This window comes from Phodopus roborovskii, unplaced genomic scaffold, assembly GCF_943737965.1.
Source record: "Phodopus roborovskii unplaced genomic scaffold, PHOROB, whole genome shotgun sequence".
In the NCBI taxonomy this organism is placed as follows: Eukaryota; Metazoa; Chordata; class Mammalia; order Rodentia; family Cricetidae; genus Phodopus; species Phodopus roborovskii.
In genome coordinates this window covers 6,696,799-6,715,269 of record NW_026126482.1, presented here as the reverse complement: position 1 = coordinate 6,715,269, position 18,471 = coordinate 6,696,799, and the positions used below count along the sequence as shown (strand labels likewise).

General features: G+C 50.8%; 1 protein-coding gene across 1 annotated transcript in view; it reads left to right on the top strand.

The window, feature by feature from the left end:
- Slc25a48 (solute carrier family 25 member 48) overlaps positions 1-11,465 on the top strand; it is a 31,314-nt gene extending 19,849 nt beyond the window's left edge. Inside the window, exons 6-9 of the mRNA XM_051194186.1 lie at positions 2,561-2,812; positions 4,527-4,660; positions 9,497-9,626; positions 11,001-11,465. Of these exons, the coding sequence (XP_051050143.1) occupies positions 2,561-2,812; positions 4,527-4,660; positions 9,497-9,619 (509 nt within the window). The 3' untranslated portion in view covers positions 9,620-9,626; positions 11,001-11,465. The remainder of the gene's footprint in view (positions 1-2,560; positions 2,813-4,526; positions 4,661-9,496; positions 9,627-11,000) is intronic.
- The last annotated feature ends 7,006 nt before the right edge of the window (positions 11,466-18,471 follow it).

The window sequence follows — 18,471 nt, the reverse complement described above, 5'->3', positions numbered from 1 at the left end:
TGTTTACTCTAAAGATATAATGGTAAAAGAAACAACAGGGCTTTATTGATGGGGCTGGTTGGCAGTGTGGCCAGTGTTCTTTCAACATCTGCACTGCTCAACTAGCAGATCATTATCCAGACATGACCCACTTTCAATCAGTAACTCCTGAGCGCCATGCTGTAGGCACTGGTCTAGGGAAGCCTTGACTTCTGGATCAGGCCAGCTTTTGCTAGAGAGGGCCTGCCCAGCCAACGTTTACACAGCCAGGAATTTGGTGTAAGGCAAATTTCCTAGGCAACCACTGGCAGTATGGTCACAGTTTTGGGAAAGAATGTTTAGTAATCTCTTGGGGCCTCTCAAGGGCCGCCATGTCTGCTCTTGCTCAGAGCGACCCCGAGGTAGCCTTTATGCCCTCACCTTCCTTCCCCAGCTCAGGTGGGAATGCGCACAGGCGGGAGTTCCCTCGGGCATGTGTCTCAGGGAAGTGCTGCCTCCGCCTGCTCTTGTGGAAATCTGGGATGAGTTAAAATGCATGTCCTTTCATTTCTACTTTGAACTGCCCAGCCACGAGGGTGAGTGTTCATCAGAATGTGTGGGGACTCGGAGTTGGCTTCCAAAGCCACTTCCTGTTTGCAGCACGTATGTACGTCCTGGTGTGTGAAACCAAACAGGAGCTGGGGTCAGCAGATGGAACTCTGGCCCAAAGTGTTGAGGTCACGGATGGCTTTTGTGCTTCATCCTGGCCCCATCATGTTAGCGGGGCCTTCAGAAGGGACACCAAGTCACTATCGGTATTCACAGGTCTTTCTGACCATGAGCCACAACAGAGTATAAAGGAGGGTGGTGGATAGCCTGTGGGAGGACTGGCTGGGAGAGAGACCAAGGCTTTGCTGCTCTGTGTACCCCCAGAGACCCTACGGAGAGATCAACCACAGCCAGCCAGCGTAACCCTCAGAGCCTGGACGTGTTGTGGGGGATCCACCAAAGAAGACTGCTTGAATATGGGTTCAAGCCAATAGAAGGTCTTTATTAGCCACTTGGTGAGGACACTGGGTGTTCATGGTCCCTGTGTAGCCCTGAGGCTTTCCCAGGGTGAGCTTTTAAGCACAAAAGCCATGATCTGGGGTAACAAGAACAGATGGCCAGAAGTGGAATTGCAGAGGCCAAAAAGCAAGCAAGCACTCCTAGAGACTTTTATGGGCTAGGTCTCTGTCTTCACTTTAGCAGGTGGTGCTGCCCACCTGTTGCTAAGTTTCATGGCCTGAATGATACTTCTGTGATAGAGTCACTTGTTAAGATCTCAGCCCCGCTACGAAAGGAAACAGAGTACTGGGCCCCTGGACTTTGAGGGTCCATTGATGTTGCCTTACAGCTGTTTTAGGGTACAGCCAGGCCAGGGGTGGCATGAGCCAGATATGCCCATCCTCTAGCCAGCCAGTGGGTCCTCTCACTGACCACCATTTGCTAACTCATTGGACCCAACTGTGGTGACATCTTGCTTGTACAAATAAAGCTTGTCTGAAGATCAGAGGATGGAGCTTGCCACTAACTAACCATAGAGGTCTGGATGTCTGTACAGACAGGAAGTGACATGGCTGGGCAGCGGTGGCACACATGTTTGACCCCGGCACTTGGGAGACAGAAGCAGGCAGATCTTTTGAGTTCGAGGCCAGCCTGGTCTACAAAGCAAGTTCCAGGACAGCCAGGGCTACACAGAGAAACCCCATCTCAAAAAGCCATCCAAACAAAACAATAACAACTTAAAAGAATGCCCTTTGCCATACTCATCATACCCCTGACCCCTGTTTCCACCCAGCCACCTCACTTCCTGTCTCTGCCCGCCATCTCACCCAACATTGTTCCACCCATCGCTGAGGTCTTGGCCTCATTTACATCCATGATAGCAGCCTGTCAGCCCTTTAAGGGTGGAAAACAAAGGTAGAAAATGCTGACATTTGTAAGCAGTGGAGGAGGAATGGCATGCGGGGCAGCCTGGTTTCAAATCACATTTATTTCACCACACAGAGTAAGGCATTCACATGCATGCGTGTGTGTGTGTGTTTGTGTGTGTGTGTGTGTGTGTGTGTGTGTGTGTACACACACGCACAGTGTTGGGAGAGACAGGCAGGGAGAGAGGGAGAGAGAGAAACAGAGAGGGACAGAGGGAGGGAGAGAGGGAGGGAGAGAGGGATGGAGGGAAGGAGGGAGAGAGAAAGAGAATATGGATGAATACCAAATCCCCATCAAGAGTGAGTCTGACTTGGCTGTCTTAAATTATCCCGGGCATTCTGCAATTACAGCTGTTTAGAAAAATGCAGTGTTGGTTGACCAGAAGGCTCTGGGAATCCCAGGGAAACTTGGCTGGGAGTATCTCCAGGCTGGTGTACAGGTTGCCAGGGCTCCTGGTTGGAGTCTCAAAACTCTGGGGTTAGCTGCCAACGGTGACGGATAGCTTGGTAAAAACAAATGAGCTGTGTGATTGGAGGCTGTCAATGGGACGGACTGGCTGTGGTGCCAGGGGCCAGCCAGCCTCTTACCTGCCTGGTCACTTGCCACCATCTCCCTCCTGTCTTTTCAGGAGGATTGAAGCCCAAGCCAGCGGCCCTCGGGGGACAGGCGGCATACCACGGACCAATACACTGCATTGCAACCATTGTGCGGACTGAAGGCCTGGCAGGGCTGTACCGGGGAGCCAGTGCCATGCTGCTGAGGGACACACCAGGGTATTGCCTCTACTTTATTCCCTATGTGTTCCTGAGCGAAAGGATCACGCCTGAGGCCTGCACAGGGCCCAGCCCCTACGCTGTGTGGCTGGCAGGTGGCATTGCAGGTATGGGCTATAGCAGTGTGTGTGAGTCCTGTCCCTGAGTCCCGGGCCTGGAACAGTGAAGGCAGAGGGCAGAGGTCCCACCACGACCTTCCCAGCTCTGAGGAGGCAGCATTCATGCAGCTATAAATGCAGGACCCTTCCTTTCACTCTGTGCCACGCCTTGTAGGGGAACAGCCCTTTGACCTCTGTGTCTTTCCTCTCCTCGCAGTGCTGTGAGTCTCTGTGTGAATTCACTGGACTTTGAGGCACTGGGTGAGCTCTGAGCATGCTCTGTGTGTCAGGCATGGAGGAGCTTTGGGGGAAGCTATTATTGCGGTTCACCTTTGCTGGTATTGGAGCGGGGAGCCGGTCTCTACCCTCTGCACTAGGTCCTCAAGGCCATGAAGCCAATTGAGACAGGACATCGGGGAGGGGCTCTGCAGTCAGAAAGATCCAAGTGTGTCCAGGCTGGCTCATTTGTCACCACGGACTCATTCCCCTCCTACCTGGCACCAGAGCCACTGTTTGTCCACAGGCAGAGGCGGCATGCGTGGAGTGGTTTGCCACGCCTGCTTTGATGTGACTGGCTACCCTGGCATCTTTCTCTTATGCCCCCCCCCTTTCCTTCTGTCTCCTCCCCAGAGCTATCCGTGTTTTTAACTAATAGCAAACATTCAAAGCCCATGCCTGACCATACAACAGTGGCATCCTGCCCATGCCCGTGTGTGTGTGAGGCCCATCCCTGGACCTATTCCAAGGAAGAGCCCTCAAGTTCCCATCTGTCCTCATTTGTGTGGAGAGCAGGTGCCCAGGGCCTGCTGACCTTGCTGACCTTGTCTCCTGACATCCTCACTGTGACAGGGATGAGCACCCTAGACGCACGAAGGGAAGCAGCTAGTGGCCCTGGCAAGGGCAGGAGAGAGTGACCATCGAGATACGCTTCCACAGGCCATGGCGGGCCTTCACGGGCAGAGGGTTCAGGGTGTCTCTATGGAGAGCTGCTGGGCAACAGTTTTACCAAACCCAGCAAGCCTGCTGTCCCGGGCTTTGACATTGGGTATCATCCCACCCTGGCCAAGAATGTGCCAATTTCTATATTAATGAAACAAAAGGAAACGAAAACCCCCCACCGTTTCCCTAATCTGTTAAGGTCACGCTAACGCTTAAACAGGAACTTTTGAGCTCACCTAGCGAGGATAACCCCTACATGTGATCCCCACAGATTTAGGCAAGTTTTTATACAGAAACAAGACTATGCCTGACCCTGCCCTGCAGTTCCCAGGCTGGTCCTTCTCAGCCAGCCGTCTGTGACCGGCTTTGTTAAAGCCCGCCTGTGGGTAGCTGCAAGCTTTTGGGTCTCACCCTGGGCTTTCTCTGTGCTTAGGGAGGACTGTAGAGGCCTGTGAGGGAGATGCTGCCCCCTGATAAAGGTTGCTGTGTGTGGGGCCTCACTGTGGCCTGGTCTCACCCCCCGCCCCAGGCTCCCACAGGCATTAGTTCACCCTGTCCTCACAGCTGCCTCATAAAACACAGTCCTTGAGCCCCCGTGCACAGAGCAGGCGCAGGACACTTCTGCTAGGTCCCACAGTGGGTGGAGGCAGAGGACCGAAGTCCCGTTCCCAGCCCACGTCCCCAGCCACTTATGGGTTTCTGAAGGACAATGTCCTCAGGGAGCCGTGCCTCAGAGGACCCAAGACATTCAGCTCTGACGTGCTTGTTTGCTCTGAGTTTGCAGGGGCGATTTCCTGGGGGACAGCCACCCCCATGGATGTGGTGAAAAGCAGACTGCAAGCTGATGGCGTCTATGTGAACAAATACAACGGAGTCCTGGACTGCATCTCCCAGAGTTACCGGCAAGAAGGCTTGAGGGTGAGCAGCACACAGACACAGCCCCCACCCCCGCCCCCACCCCCACCTCCACCCCCGGGGGCAGAGGGTGCACGCATGTTGCCCTGAGGGCGAGGTCAGGGACTGGAGAGCAGATGTTGGAGGTTGCCAGTCTGTCTTTTTTTTTTTTTTTTTTTTTTTTTTTTGATTTTTTGAGACAGGGGTTCCCTGTGTAGCTTTGTAGAGCAGGCTGGCCTTGAACTCACAGAGATCCGCCTGCCTCTGCCTCCCGACTGCTGGGACTAAAGGCATGCACCATCACCGCCTGCCTTGCCAGCCTGCCCTTAAGTTTATTCTTGGGTACTTGCTGTTTGATGAAGCAGTGTGAAAGGAACTAGGTTTTGTATGATGATTCTGTACGCTGCTCCTTTACTGAAACTGTGGATCAGGTCTGAGGGTTTGAAGCCCTTAGGCTTTTAAGAACAAGATTGTGCGATCTGAAAATAGGGATGGCTTGGATTCCTTCTTTTCTACTTGACTTCCTTTTATTTCCTCTCTTGTCAAGTTTCCCCAACTCAGACTTCAAGCCCTGTATTGAACAGGAGGGAGAGGACATCCCCGTCTCAGGAGAAAAGTTCCCAGTTTGCCTCATGCAGTACGGCTTCGGCCGTAGGTTTGTCAAAGTGTAGCCCTCCTGTGCCCACGTGTGTCCCTTCTAATCTTAGTTTCTTCCAGGTTGTTATCATGAAGGTATTAGGTGTCGTCAAAGGCCTTTCCTGGTCTATAGAGATGGTCATGTGACAGTCATGTGACTCCTGTCTCTGTACTAATTTGAGTATGTGTAGTCAGGTATCCATGGAATGAAGCCAACCTGGTCATGCTGTATGGGCTTCCCGCTGTGTTCTTTAATCGGGCTTTGTGAGGTTTCATTGAGAATGTTGGTGTCTGTATTTATGGGAAACTTTGAGTTCCCTTGAGTTGTCTTTTTCACTGCTGGTATCATCGGGCTCATGCTGGTTTTGTGGAATGAGGTGGTAGTGGTGCTTCTGCCTTTTCTATTTTATGGAAGTTTCTGGAAAATTGGTTCCAGGTCTTCTTTAAATACTTAATTTAACTCAGCCAGGTCTGGGCTTTTTGACGGAGACTTTGTTACAGAATTTATCACAGTGATTTTTTTTCTGTATCTTTTAAATTGTTTCTATCCTCTTGCACTAATTTAGTAGACCATCTGTGTCTAGGGCCTTATCCATTTCTCCCAGACTTTCCAGTTGTTTGGAGCATGGCTATTCTAAGTATTCCCCAGTGAATGCTTGGATGTCACGGGAGTCTATGGTCATCTCAGCCTTTTCATCTCTAAATTTTGGTGCTACCCTCTCTCTCTCTCTCTCTCTCTCTCTCTCTCTCTCTCTCTCTCTTGTTTGGCCAGGGGTTTGTCAGTCTTGCTTGTTTTTCTGTTTTTTTTTTTCCCAGAGAACCAACTCTTTCGATTGACTCTAAGTACTCTTTTTTTTTTAAATTCCATTTCTCTAATTTCTGCTCTGATCTTTATGATTCATTTTTAACCATCCACTGCTTGGGATTTGGCTGATTCTTGTTTTTCTAAGACTTTGAAATGCACCATTGAGTTGTTTGCCGATGCCCATTCTGGGCTGATGTAAACATTCATAGATATGGGTGTCCTCATTCTCATCTGAGTCTAGGAACTTCAATTTTCTCCCTGATTTCTTCAATGGACATTTAGGAATTATTGATGAATGTATTGTTTGATCTCCACACATTTTCAGTCTTATTCCAGTAAGACTTGACAAGAAACAATAATTTTTTTATGCTTTTATATTGGCCAAAGTTTGATTTGTGTCCTGAAATGTGGCCCATTTTAGAGCATGTTCCTTGGGCTGTTTAGAAGAATATATAGTCTGTATCTGTTGGGTGGACTATTCCATTGCTATCTGTTAAGTCCATTTAATCTCTCACGTAATTTAAGGTTGAGGGGTTTTTTGTTTGTTTACTTTTAGGTTGATGGTCCATCTTTAGATGGGATACTTTAAATCACCCAGTTATCCATCAGGGTCTATGTGATCTTTAATGACCTAATGTTTCTTTTAGAGATTGAGTGCCACCCACTTGGTGTGTATATGTTTACAGTTACCATCTTCTTGGAGAGCTTTCTTCATATGTAGTGACCACCTTATCTCTTCTGGTTTTGGTTTGATGTCTACTTCATCAGGTATCAGAATAGCCATGCCCACTTGTTTGAGTCTTCCATTGTCTTGGTAGGTTGTCTTCCACCCTTAAACCCTGGGTGTGTGTACCAGGGGGGCATGTTACTCGGGTGACATGTACTTGCAGGTGACAAACAGCTGGGCTAATCTTTTAACCTAGTCAGCCAATCTGAATCTTTCTATTCACGAGTTGATGGCACTTACATTTAAGGATAACACTGAGAGAGGTTTAGTAACTCCTGTTGCTTTTATTGTTATTTTTCTGATTGCTTGGGCTACTGTCTGTTCTTGTCTGTCCCTCCTTTTAGCAATGGCGCTGTGCTGGTTTGCTGTGTTGGACACGATGCCTTCTTTCCTAGCTCCCCATCCTTCTTCCATTCCTTTCGTGTTGTTTATTCTTCCCGATGCGCTCATCCTGGAGACACCTCCCACGCTCCTCTATGTGCAACCGCTCTGTGTGTGTCTTCTGAAGTGCTGCCACAGTGGTCTTCACACACCGGAAATCACAGCCTTGTGCATGGAACTGAGGGCCAGTTGAACTTGTGACCTTTTTGGGTTTTGTTGTTGTTTTTCGAGACAGGGTTTCTCTGTGTTACGGCCTTGGCTGCCCTGGAACTCTCTTAGCAGAGCAGACTGGCTTCAAAATCACAGAGATCCACCTGTGTCTATCCCCCAAATGCTGGGATTAAAGCGGTGTGTCACCACTGCCTGTCAAACCTGTCACCTCTTGCCTTACCTGTGGCTTATATTGTTGCTTAGTCTGTGTTGGACAAGTGTCCCTTGTCCACCAGCGCGGTCTTCATTTGCTATTCTTTCTTTAGTTAGTTTGTTTATTTGTACACCAGCAGTCTCTGCTGACCGTATTTAACTTTGCAGACTGTGGACTGGGCAGGTTGTCTAAGAGTGGCTGTAGTCTAGCTAGGGGATCTCATCTGTGTGTGCTGGCAGCATAGGAAGCAAACACAACACTGACACCTAGTGGGCGGGCGGAGGACCTGTCTTTGTAGTCCCAATTCCTCCTGGGTACCAACCATCTGCTGGAAGGATGCAGATGTGGGCCAGAAGGAGCTTCCAAAGCAGGCAGGTGCCTCTGGAAATGGAGCTCTTCACTGACAAGAGCTTTGGGGCTGCTAAACTCCATGGTTAGTACTTAAGATCTGTTTCCTGCCACTAAAGGCATGTGCCCTTGCCTGCTTGAACCAAGCCTCCGGTTACCTGTGTCCTTCTGTCTGTCAGCACTTAGCTATCTTGCTCACCATACCTCCCTCACCCTGAGGCTATAGCAGAACAAGCTGGGGCTTCCTGCCCTGTGGCTCTGTAGACCAGGCTGGCCAGGAACTCACAGAGATCCAGCTGCCTCTGGTATTACGGTGCTGGGATTAAAGATGTGTGCCACCATGCACGGCTTTGTTTTTTTTTTTTTTTTTTTTTTTTTTTCAGAAGACAAATACCTTGTGATTCCGCCAGCAGTTACAGGACCCAAAGAGATTCATTCATTCATTTTATTTGAGAGTGTTTGTCTAATTGTGTCATAATTAGAGAAAAATCTGTAGAGGCGAAATAAGTTGCTGATTTTAACACCCCACACCCATCACTATGCTCCATAGGAACAAAACCCTCAGACCAGCCAAGACTGGGCTGTAGCTCTCAGCCTTGGCAGTGTCTCATCTGAAGTACTTACTCAGAGATGAGCTTTATTTGCCAAGAATCGAGCTTCATTAAATACAACAGTGCTCAGCTGATGAACTACTTCTCTGGCCCGTGACAAGGGTTAATCTTTAAATCGTGTACTGGTTGATGAAAAGGTCGGTGCTGTGTGAGAGCAGAGAGTTCCCAAACCCAAGGACGGGGTCCCCTGAAACTGGACGCACGTGCAGGCTGGCTGTCTTTCTGAAAATTTTGAAATGATTCGGTGTGAGAGACAGTTCGTATGCCTGACAGCTCGTGCTTGGGGGAGCATGCTTTTGATTGTGTGCAGTTTCCAGAGAAGACCTTCAGGGGCAGCTCGCTACCTTGTCCCCACACCCCTTTCTGTCGCCTGGTAATACTGCCTTGGCTCTAGAAGGTGCGTACCTCATCTAAGGGGTTCCAGGCTGCCCACTGGCACCAAGCATTGCATTGCCCAGGAACAGAAGACAAAGTACAGGCATCAACAGAGGCGGAGGCTGCTAGCAGCTTCTCCATGCAGACCATGCCACCCCAGCCTCCACAGGCGAAGATGGCAGTCAGTGGTCACTGGGTGGAGGTCCGCTGGTTCCGTGGGTTAGGACAACTTGAAGAAAGCATCGGCTGGTTGCTCCCTGGAAGATCCTTTAGCAGCCCAGCATCGCCACTCTAGTTAGAGATCTTGTCAGCCACCCATGCGGTGACCCTACCCATGCCTGTGATTTTAAGCATTGTCCTGCCTCTGTAGTCTCCCACTTTGGGGGATGTTGTAGGGGGCATCTGTCACTGTTCCTGAGTGGGGCCGAGTGCTTTATATAGAGAGTCCAGAACCCTGGGGTGTGGGGGGGGGAGGGGCAAGAGACAGAACAATCACGGGTTCATACAATGACACCAGCATAGAACTGTTTGGCTCTCAGCTTGCCAAAGCACCCCCAGAAGCAGTTGGCAGGGCAGAGGGTTAGCCCTGGAATAACTACCTCCCTGTGCAAAGGTGTTTTTCAGGGGCCTCACTGTGAATGCTGTGCGTGGCTTCCCCACGAGCGCAGCCATGTTCCTCGGTTATGAGCTCTCCCTGAAGGCACTCCGCGGCGACCACACTGTGACAAGTCCATGAGTGTCGGGTGAGTGTGGGTTCTCCCAGCCAAGGGTGAAGCTGGGACTCCATTCTTCCTCCTGAAATGCCCCTCTGTCCCCTGTGGTGAGCCCAGGGCCTGCCTTCTCCCCATCACATTGCAGTTCTGAGATACCCATGGTTGACAGCGGCATGCTGGGCCTTGAGGGACCAAGCTGGGCACAACTCAGCATTTTACAGACAGTTCACCTGCTCTCTTTCCCATCCACAGCTTCCACAGTCCTTGGAGAGAAGTGCTTTTAGCTTCTTTCTTAAACTGTATTGATCCGTGACCTGAGAACAGTGCCCCCAGTGGCCACCCGGTGCCTACACAGGGCAGCTCACCAACTTCCTACTAACATGCTCCCTCGCAAAGCTCCAGAGTGCAGGCCATTCCTGGCCTCCCACTCAGAGTCCTCCCTTCCTTTCTCACTGGCTCAGGATCAGTGCAGCTCCGTGCATCTGACTTCCTGCTCAATGTGCTCAGCAGTCCTCTGCCCCACACTTCCTGGGAGTCAGTCCTTGATGCTCCTCCTCCTCCAACCCTCCCCCCCAAACACCCTACCCTCTCTCTCCTGCTGTGCCTGGAGCCAGCTCCCCCCTGGTCTTGATGTCAACATAGCTTTGTCTTCCAGCCCTAGTTGTTGGCTTCCTCCTGGCAGACAACTTGCTCTCTTAGCTGAGATGTGGCCTGCAGGCTACAGACCCCCCCCCCCCATCTGCCCGCTGTCCCCATCCTTCCCAGTGGAGGTCCTCTGCACAGCAGCTGTCCTCCCTCCAATGGTCACTCGGCCCTGTCCCTGGATAGAGAGTGGCTGGCTTCCTGTTGCTGCATCTCTGTGGCCTCAGACTTGTCACTTGGAAGCTCAGACAGCAGCAAAGGGTCAATCATTGAACTTTCTCATCAACCCAGAAGCCATTTCCTCTGCCTGTATGACTGTCTGTCCTCCCAAGGAGGATGGCCACCTCCAGGAAAGCCTAGGAGCCCAACTACTGCCCTCCGATCCTCTGTGTCTGGGGCTTCTGGAATGCACACACAGCGTAGGAGGTCCTAGATGGAGGTGGCTATCAGGCAGGCTGACCACAGAGAAGCCTGAATCAGCTGGCCTTAAAGAAACCACTGTGGCCTTTTACTAGAACCCTGGCATTCATGGCTCCTCTGGCTTGCTTAGTACAAAAGGAAAAGAGGCGCAACACACTTGCATGATAAGAGCTCTTGGTGAAGCATGGTGACGCCCAGGACAAGGCAGGGCAGGGCACAGACGTCATGTCATTCCTAAAAAGCTGTGCTCAGACGTCAGCTCCACCCATGGACCCATCCCTGTTAACAGGGAAATAAAAATTTTAAATCCGGTAGCAAAATCACTGTATTTTTATATTGTAGGAAAATGTAGAAACCACAGAAAGAACAAAATAAGAATCCCAGCAGTCACCATAAGACCTCAAACCAAGAGCCAACTCTGCACGGAGCAGCTGCCTTCCTGCCTAATGGCCAGACACATCCCCCACGGCTAAACCTAACTACAAGATGGCTTCAGTACCGAGACCTCAGATCTGAGTGGCTGGGCACTTGCCCTAGTTGTCACACCATGCCACTCTTTGCCACCCTGAGGACTGTCTCTTTAGGGGGGCCGGAGGAAGTTTCTAGAGAGCCAAGTCAGGACTGTCCTGGATTTGGCATTTGAGGGCAGTGATGGCCAAGCCAGCTGGAAGCTTTTCGTTCTGAATGTCCTTTCCCTTGCAAAGGGCTTGGTAACCCATCTCCTTAGAAAAGCCCCCAAGGGTGACGTGGGGTTGGGGACTGGGAAGAGCAGGTCCCCTTGAACGGGAAAGGGTGATCCTAGCAGTTTGTCTCACCTGTGTTTAACATCCTGTTCTAACCAGGAGCCATGAACACCAGGTCCTCAATCGTCCAGCAAGCCTGGGCTTTAACTTACAGAGGTTGGGGGCGGTCCACGCAGCAGAAGCACAAACTCTTTGAAGGCGTGCAAAGCAACGCCCCCCTCTTCATCGAGACCCAGAATGCAGGGGACAGCGTATCTCAGACGCTTCTAGAACACTGCAGACACTAAGAAGCGGTGGGATGGTGACCATCTCCAGAGGCCCAGGCACGAGGGCCAATGGAAACAGGAGTGAGATGGAGGACACAGCTCCCCAGTCTCAGGGAGACAGTACCTTCCTTCCCATCCATCTCCTGATCTGTTTCCTTCCAGGGTACTCCTAACAGAGTCATGAAGTTGGATGAGAGTCATTATTTTGTCATGGGGATAACTTGACAAAGAGGGTCCTAGTCACTGGTAGGCAGTCAGTTCTTAGGCTTGTTTGAGTCATCCTTCCCTGCCCTTCCAGGGTCCTGGTACCAGAACCCTCCTAGAATAGTGCCATTCTGTGTCCTGCCCTGATGTGCATGCTCCAGACCAGGGAAGCTTACTTTCCATTTCCAAGGAGCTTCATACCCAAAGAAAGGGGTTATAGCCTTCCTGTGACGCCTTGTTTGGACATTTACAAAGAACCCAGACAGCTGTCCTGACTGCAGTGTACTGGTGATCGATCACATCTCTGTGGGACATAAACCATCTCCATGTGGGTTGTCTGAGCCTGGATCCAGCTGGTCACAACTCAAAAGAGGATTCTTTACCTCCTTCTCCTCCCAAGGCAGACCAGGCCTCGTCCCACTGCAGGCTGGCGCTGAGAATACATGCAGAACCAGCTACAGTGAGCTATTGGAACGAAGGCAGCCCTAGCCACCCTGGTTCTGTGCCACAGCCGTCACGCAGAGCCCAGTCACTTCCTTCATGACTGCAGCCTCTCGATTTCTCTTCCCCGGTCCAGAGTGCTGGAAGCAAGCAGCAGACCATGGACCAAGCAGCCACCATCTCTTCCAGCTCTGGATCAGAATCTATGGAAAACAGGGGACACTGTCCCTTGTATCCCCGGATACTGAAAACTTAGCGGAGCTCGGTTGGCTCCGCGTTTCCAAATAAAAATGCCCAATGCCCTTTGGGTTATTTCTGGGTCACAAGGCTTCTGAGAGGCCTTGGCCACACCCCTTCCCCCTCTGCTCAGTTTAGGTCTGTGGAAATGTTGCCAGCCTGGAGAGAAGCCGGCTCCATGCAGTCTGGTAGCGGAACTAAGGGGGCAGTGCCATTTTCTCCTGGGTCCTTGAGGTGTGCAGGTACGGCATAGTGACTGGACAGGATCGCGTAGGAGAGAAAAACCCAAAGGTTCTCAAGCCTAAACAGCAGTGTGTGTTGGTGTCACGAGTGGCCAATGGCAGCCCACACTTGCAGGAAGCGGGTGCTCTCTGGACCTGACTCTTATATGAAAACCTTAATTTAAAAAACCGTAATAAAATGCATATGTCGTCTACACTCTGCCGTCCAGTGTGATTGTATGCTTCTGTTTTTATCTCCTATTGGAACCACGTAGGAGATTGCACCGCTGTTATCTGGCATGTGTTCATGATGTCGCTTCCAATTCCACACCCACCCACAGCAGCCACACCCACCCCACCACATCTCGGCTCGATGCTCAGTGTGACTTCAGAATTGCCCAACACTGTCACCCGGGCAGCCACCATCAGCCAAGCAGAAATGCCATGCAAGGTGATCTTAAATCCCAGAGAGGGGACCTGTCCTCACAGTCATGTAAAGAACAAACCTTCAAGAGTCTTGCCTGGTTTCTCTTATGCCCCATCCCCTCCCACCAATTTGTGATCCGAACCAAATTCTCAAAAGCTCTGACCTGAGCAGTGAGTCTCACTGCTGCCCCCTAGAGGTTGACTGGCCATTCTTCCAAGTATAGCTCAGAGCTCTCCTCCATCTTCATCCTCCACAGCTCCAGGGGCTGCAAAATCCCCCGGGCAGCTCTGAGCCCATGGCTAAGGGGCCTCTGCTGCTTAGTCATCACACGTTTGTTGTGCACCTGCCTTGCGTAGACACGGTCTCAAGGCTTGAGGCTGAAGGAGCCTCGGCGTTCCTTTCTGCTAGTTTATCAGACACTTCAGCAGAAAGAGGCTGGTTTCTTCCCCTCCTCAGCATCACGGACAGGCACTGAGGATGCTGGGGAGGAGATGCTCCTGGCATGTTAGATGATGCTGGGGTAGACCTAGGGTACCTCCTCTATCACATCCTAGGGCTGTTAGTATTCAGGCATCTGTGCTGTGTACTAGCCTGTCCTTGGGGTTCTGATAGGATACACCCTCAGCTACAGCCACTAAGAGCACCACCTGTGCACATTCACTACATTCCCTTTTAAAGGGCCCTGCCCACCTCCTCTCTCTCTGTCTATCTCCCCCTCTCCCTCTTCCTCCCTCTCTCCCTCTCCTTCTTTGCCTGTCTCTCTGTCCCCCTACCTTTCTCTTTCCTCTGTCTCTTACTTCTCTTCCCCTGCTCCTGTCCCCAGAGGCCAGTCTTCTCCCCTCCCCCCATCCCTCCTTTTCCCATTCTCTTTCCCCTAATTAAAAACAAAATACCTCCACATGAGCTGTCCCGTGCATCTTTCTGCCTCCTGCCGATTTTTAAGTTGCAACAGGCATGCCCAGTCCCTGCCTTGGCAGTGGGAATGGGAGAGGCAGTGTGTTCAGAGGCCAGGCAGGCAGGGTCTTCCGCCGCCGTGTGTGCCTGATTAGGCTGTTTACTGCTCTGTAGTGAATGGCCAGGGGGCAGCTGGACCCTTCTGCTGAGCTGTGGCTCACTTGCTATGTGGCCTTTGGAAAACCCGATGCGCCTGTGAGAAAACGGGGGTGGGAAGGAAGGTGTCTTAGAGTCCTGCAAAGATAATTTTGGTCTTGTGGGTCACTTTGAGGACAGATGTTCTGCCCAACAAGAAACACTGTCCCTCAAAAGCCTCTTTGGCTGATGTAGCATACAATTGCCACTTGATGGCAGCAGAGGTCAACTAAACCCCTAGAGGCATCTCTGCTAAATGGAGACCTAGGTGTGGTGGAGCCCAGTGGGGTCCTTGACACTTCCCATGCCTCCGGGTCCTGCCCTTCCCTTGGATTTCAGTCTCAGTGGCTTTCTGAATAATCTCAATGAATTCTGCCTGTTTGGGCCTCACCTCCTCATCTGCAAATGCCCACAGTCTTATTTTACCTACTGTCCGAATCTTCAGTAAATTCTAAGGACAAAGGCAGGTTTGGGAACTCTGAAGGTTAGACAGTGGGGGTGGGGGTGGGGATGGGACTGTACTTATTGTGTTTTGTGTTTTGTTTCAGTCTGCCTTCCTCTACGAATCTGGGCCATGTAGCTTTTGTCTGGAGGTTGACAAAGGAGTGGCTGTACCTGTGCTCCCTGAGTCTGGTCTGTGTAAACCCCTCAGGGCCACAGCTGCTCCTCCGTGCCTTTAAGTGAGCATCTTGTAAACATGCTTGGAGCGGGATAGATGCAAATACTGAGCAAATCCTTGCATGCTCAGGGCACATGTCGGGGTATTAGTTCCTGCTCTAGCTCCCACTCCTCGCTGCTAAGCTGATGTCAAGATTCCAGAAGCATGTGATCCAGCAGTGGAATCCGGGGAATCAGACATGCAGAGAAGTATGGCTTCTGGCCTCTGGTTGAGCACAGAGAAGGCCCACTAGACTCATTTTCCCTGAGCACAGAGTGGGGCCAAACTGGGTTTGGATCCCCAAGGTCTAAGAACCATCAATCTACTCTCCTGCCTCGGTACGTCGAAGCTCCACAGCATCTCACTGTCGTGCCGAGCTGGCACCTGCATGCTCGTTATCGCTGTCAAGCTGTCAAACCACGTCCTCAGGTGTACAGGGTGCAGGTGCAACCTGTCACCCGACTCCCAGCCTCCATTCTATCCAGGAGCTGGGGAAACATGGTTTTGTCACTTTTGGGAGAATGTAGGAATTCCAAGTGAAATGTGCAGCTCCACATGGTCCCCATCTTCCCCGGAGGAGACTTGGGGTTCTGGGGTTAGGGTGCAGGGAGAAGGATTCTCTAGGCAGCCTCTGTTTTATCTTCTGGGTTCCTGGAACAAATCTATCTGGACTTAGCTACCTGCGAAAGTCAGCGGTTGCATCCACTTGAGCAATGCGCTTCTGGACCACTCTCATTGTACAGTAATCACACACAGCTTTTGGTGAATACCTCACGGGGTTAGCATGAGGATCCGGCTCGCTATCCTACAGACCACACAGCAAACCACTCTGTTTCTTCTCCTTTCTCCAAGGTGCTTCTCGGCAGAGTTCAGCTCTCCCGGTTCAGCCCTCTCGCTCCCGGGGAGCCCTCCGTGGAGTGAGTCTTATCTTACACAGCTTTACAGACAAGCCGAGGGAAAGCACCACGCTGGCAGGTGGTTTTGATGTGGCAACCAGCTTCAGTTTAAATTGCTCGGTTCCTCTCCTCTAGCAGTAGCTTTTGTTGTAACCAACTTGTTTTCTGAGAGCATCCCAACCACCGGCCATCCAGCTGAGGTGAGTGCAGACTACAAACCACAGAGTAGTGTGACTCAGAAAACCCAGATGCAGGGGAAGCCACCAGGGCTGCCATGTAGCCAGCCAGCCAGGGGGTTGCAGAAGCCTCAGTTCTGCCTGGAGATGACCCAGAGCCAGGTAGAGTGTGAGTGAGCCCCCAGCTGGAGCAAAAAAAAAAAAAAAATAATAATAATCTTTTGTTCACACTGGCCCCCAATCCCTTATCACCATCCTGAAACCCAAACAGCTCAGCCAACTCAGGGTTGTTGTGACTCATTTGGCTGTAAACCTTGACCACTCTGTGCGAATGTTTTTGGTTTCCACTGCAGAATATTGATGCATTTAATCACAGCATTTTGCTCCAGGCCCTGCTGTGGATGTTATGTAACACAGGGGCACGGATTGTGTGTTCACTTTTGAAAGGGCTAAAAAGCTTGAAATCTGAGCCCGGCCCGACCCTGGCTTTCTGCATAAGTGGGTGTGCACTAGGGGTGTGGTGGACAGACCTGTCAGGCTGTGGTCAGAGGACACAGCATGGAAATCTGACATAGACAGAACAGAACAGGGCAGGCAGAGCGGTGGGTTGGCAGAATCAGCTGGAAGTGGCTTTCTGCTCTAATTTTCACCAGCTGAGGGATCTTGGGAATGTCTCCAACCTAGAAAGCTTTGATATTCAGCTTACAAAAACAATACTAGAAATAAAAAAGAAATCCTACCAATCCTGGGTGATTAAATAAGGCTCTCCCTCCCAGTCCAATCAGAAACAATGCTTAATGTTAAGTACTCAACACTAATGATTGTTGTAAGTGTGTGGCTGACCACACTTCCTTGGGATTTCCTGTGTATTACACTTTGAATGGTAAGTTTGGAAGGGGTGAGGATAGGTACCTTGTTTTCAGGGACCCACAGGCTAGACAATCAGGCATGACACACATACTCAGACATGTTCCCTATCCAATGCAACCATGTAGAGGCAGGAACCTAGTTCTGGAAGCTTCATGCATGAAGACCAAGCCCAGGGTTTCCCATATACCTCTGTGTCAGCAGGTGGAGGGGGAGAGGGACATACTCTCTGCCAAAATCTCTCACCCTGTCCTTGACCCTGGGTCTGCCAGTGCATCAGTCAAGGCTGAAGGGGCCAAATAGAAGGCCTGAAGTCATTTCCATCCTAGGCAGGCAGGAAGTGTAAGCTGACCCTTGCCCTGCCTAGGGATGTTGCAAAAACACCATGCAAATATTCTGGGTCCAATCTGTCCACCAGGAATGCATGGTCCTGACTCCTGTCATCAGGAAACCTATCATCCATTCAGACCACATTCACAGGGCACCTGCTCCATGTCAGCTCAGTGCTAGTGCAGGAATGATCAAAATGGGTCCCTGGAGAGCTGGCATGTGACCCGGAGAGGCAGGCACTTCAAAGGCCGTGAACATTGTGGGACAGAGGCCAGGGTGGGCACTGGGGTGGGGTATGGAGAGTGTTAGGGTGAAGGGAATGGCTATACCCATACTCTGCCAGCCATGTATTGAGAATTTCTGGAGAATTGTCCATTAGGCATTGTTGGCTGGCATGAGGCGGGGGCTCCCTGAACGGCTTCCGGTAAACAGACCATGTTGATCCACACTTCCTTGCTTGAAGCTCTAACCTGAGGGGCTACTCTGTGACTCATCTCCAGACCCATTGCCAGCCCTTTGCATTCTTATATAAACCATGCCCATGCGTATTTTTATTTTTAGAAGTTTTATGTAGGTGTGTGTGTGTGTGTTGCATGCGTGTGGGCGTGTGCACATGAATAGAGGTGCTCTTGGAGGGCAGAGGCATCTGATCTCCTGGAGCTAGAGTTACAGATGGTTGTGAGTCTCCTGACCTGGGCTGGGAACTGAACTCTTCCTCTGAATGAGCCCGAGTCCTCCTAACCACTGATACATCTTTCCAGCCCCCACATCCCCAAGGAGTCTCTCAGCCTTTGGACTCACCAGGCGATGGCCCTTCCCACGATGGGTACACAGTTTGTTTCACAGGAACAAAGCCCCTTGGTGATTTGGTAATGCCCTGCGCCTCCCCCAGGCTGCTCTTAGCCTCGCTCACCTTTCAGACTGTCCTCACATAGCTGCTTACCTACAGAGCAGTCAAAACTCAAACATCTAGTTCTGGGCTTAGGCTTATGAATGTAATTATTACCAGGTCTTTGACCCATTGCACCTATGACAAAGTTCGAAACTTTGTTCCGAGCGGCAGTATTGAATAAGCAATGAAGAAGCACCTGGAGATAGCTTGTATTTCTCTTCCCCGTGGATCTTTATACCAGAAGCAAATGCAGACAACAGAGCACAACTGGCTTTGATCTAGAATAGCTGAGTTTATTTCTTCGTTGTAACCATTAAAGAGGAAGGGCTTTATAAACTTAATAAATAGAATAAATAATATTCATCT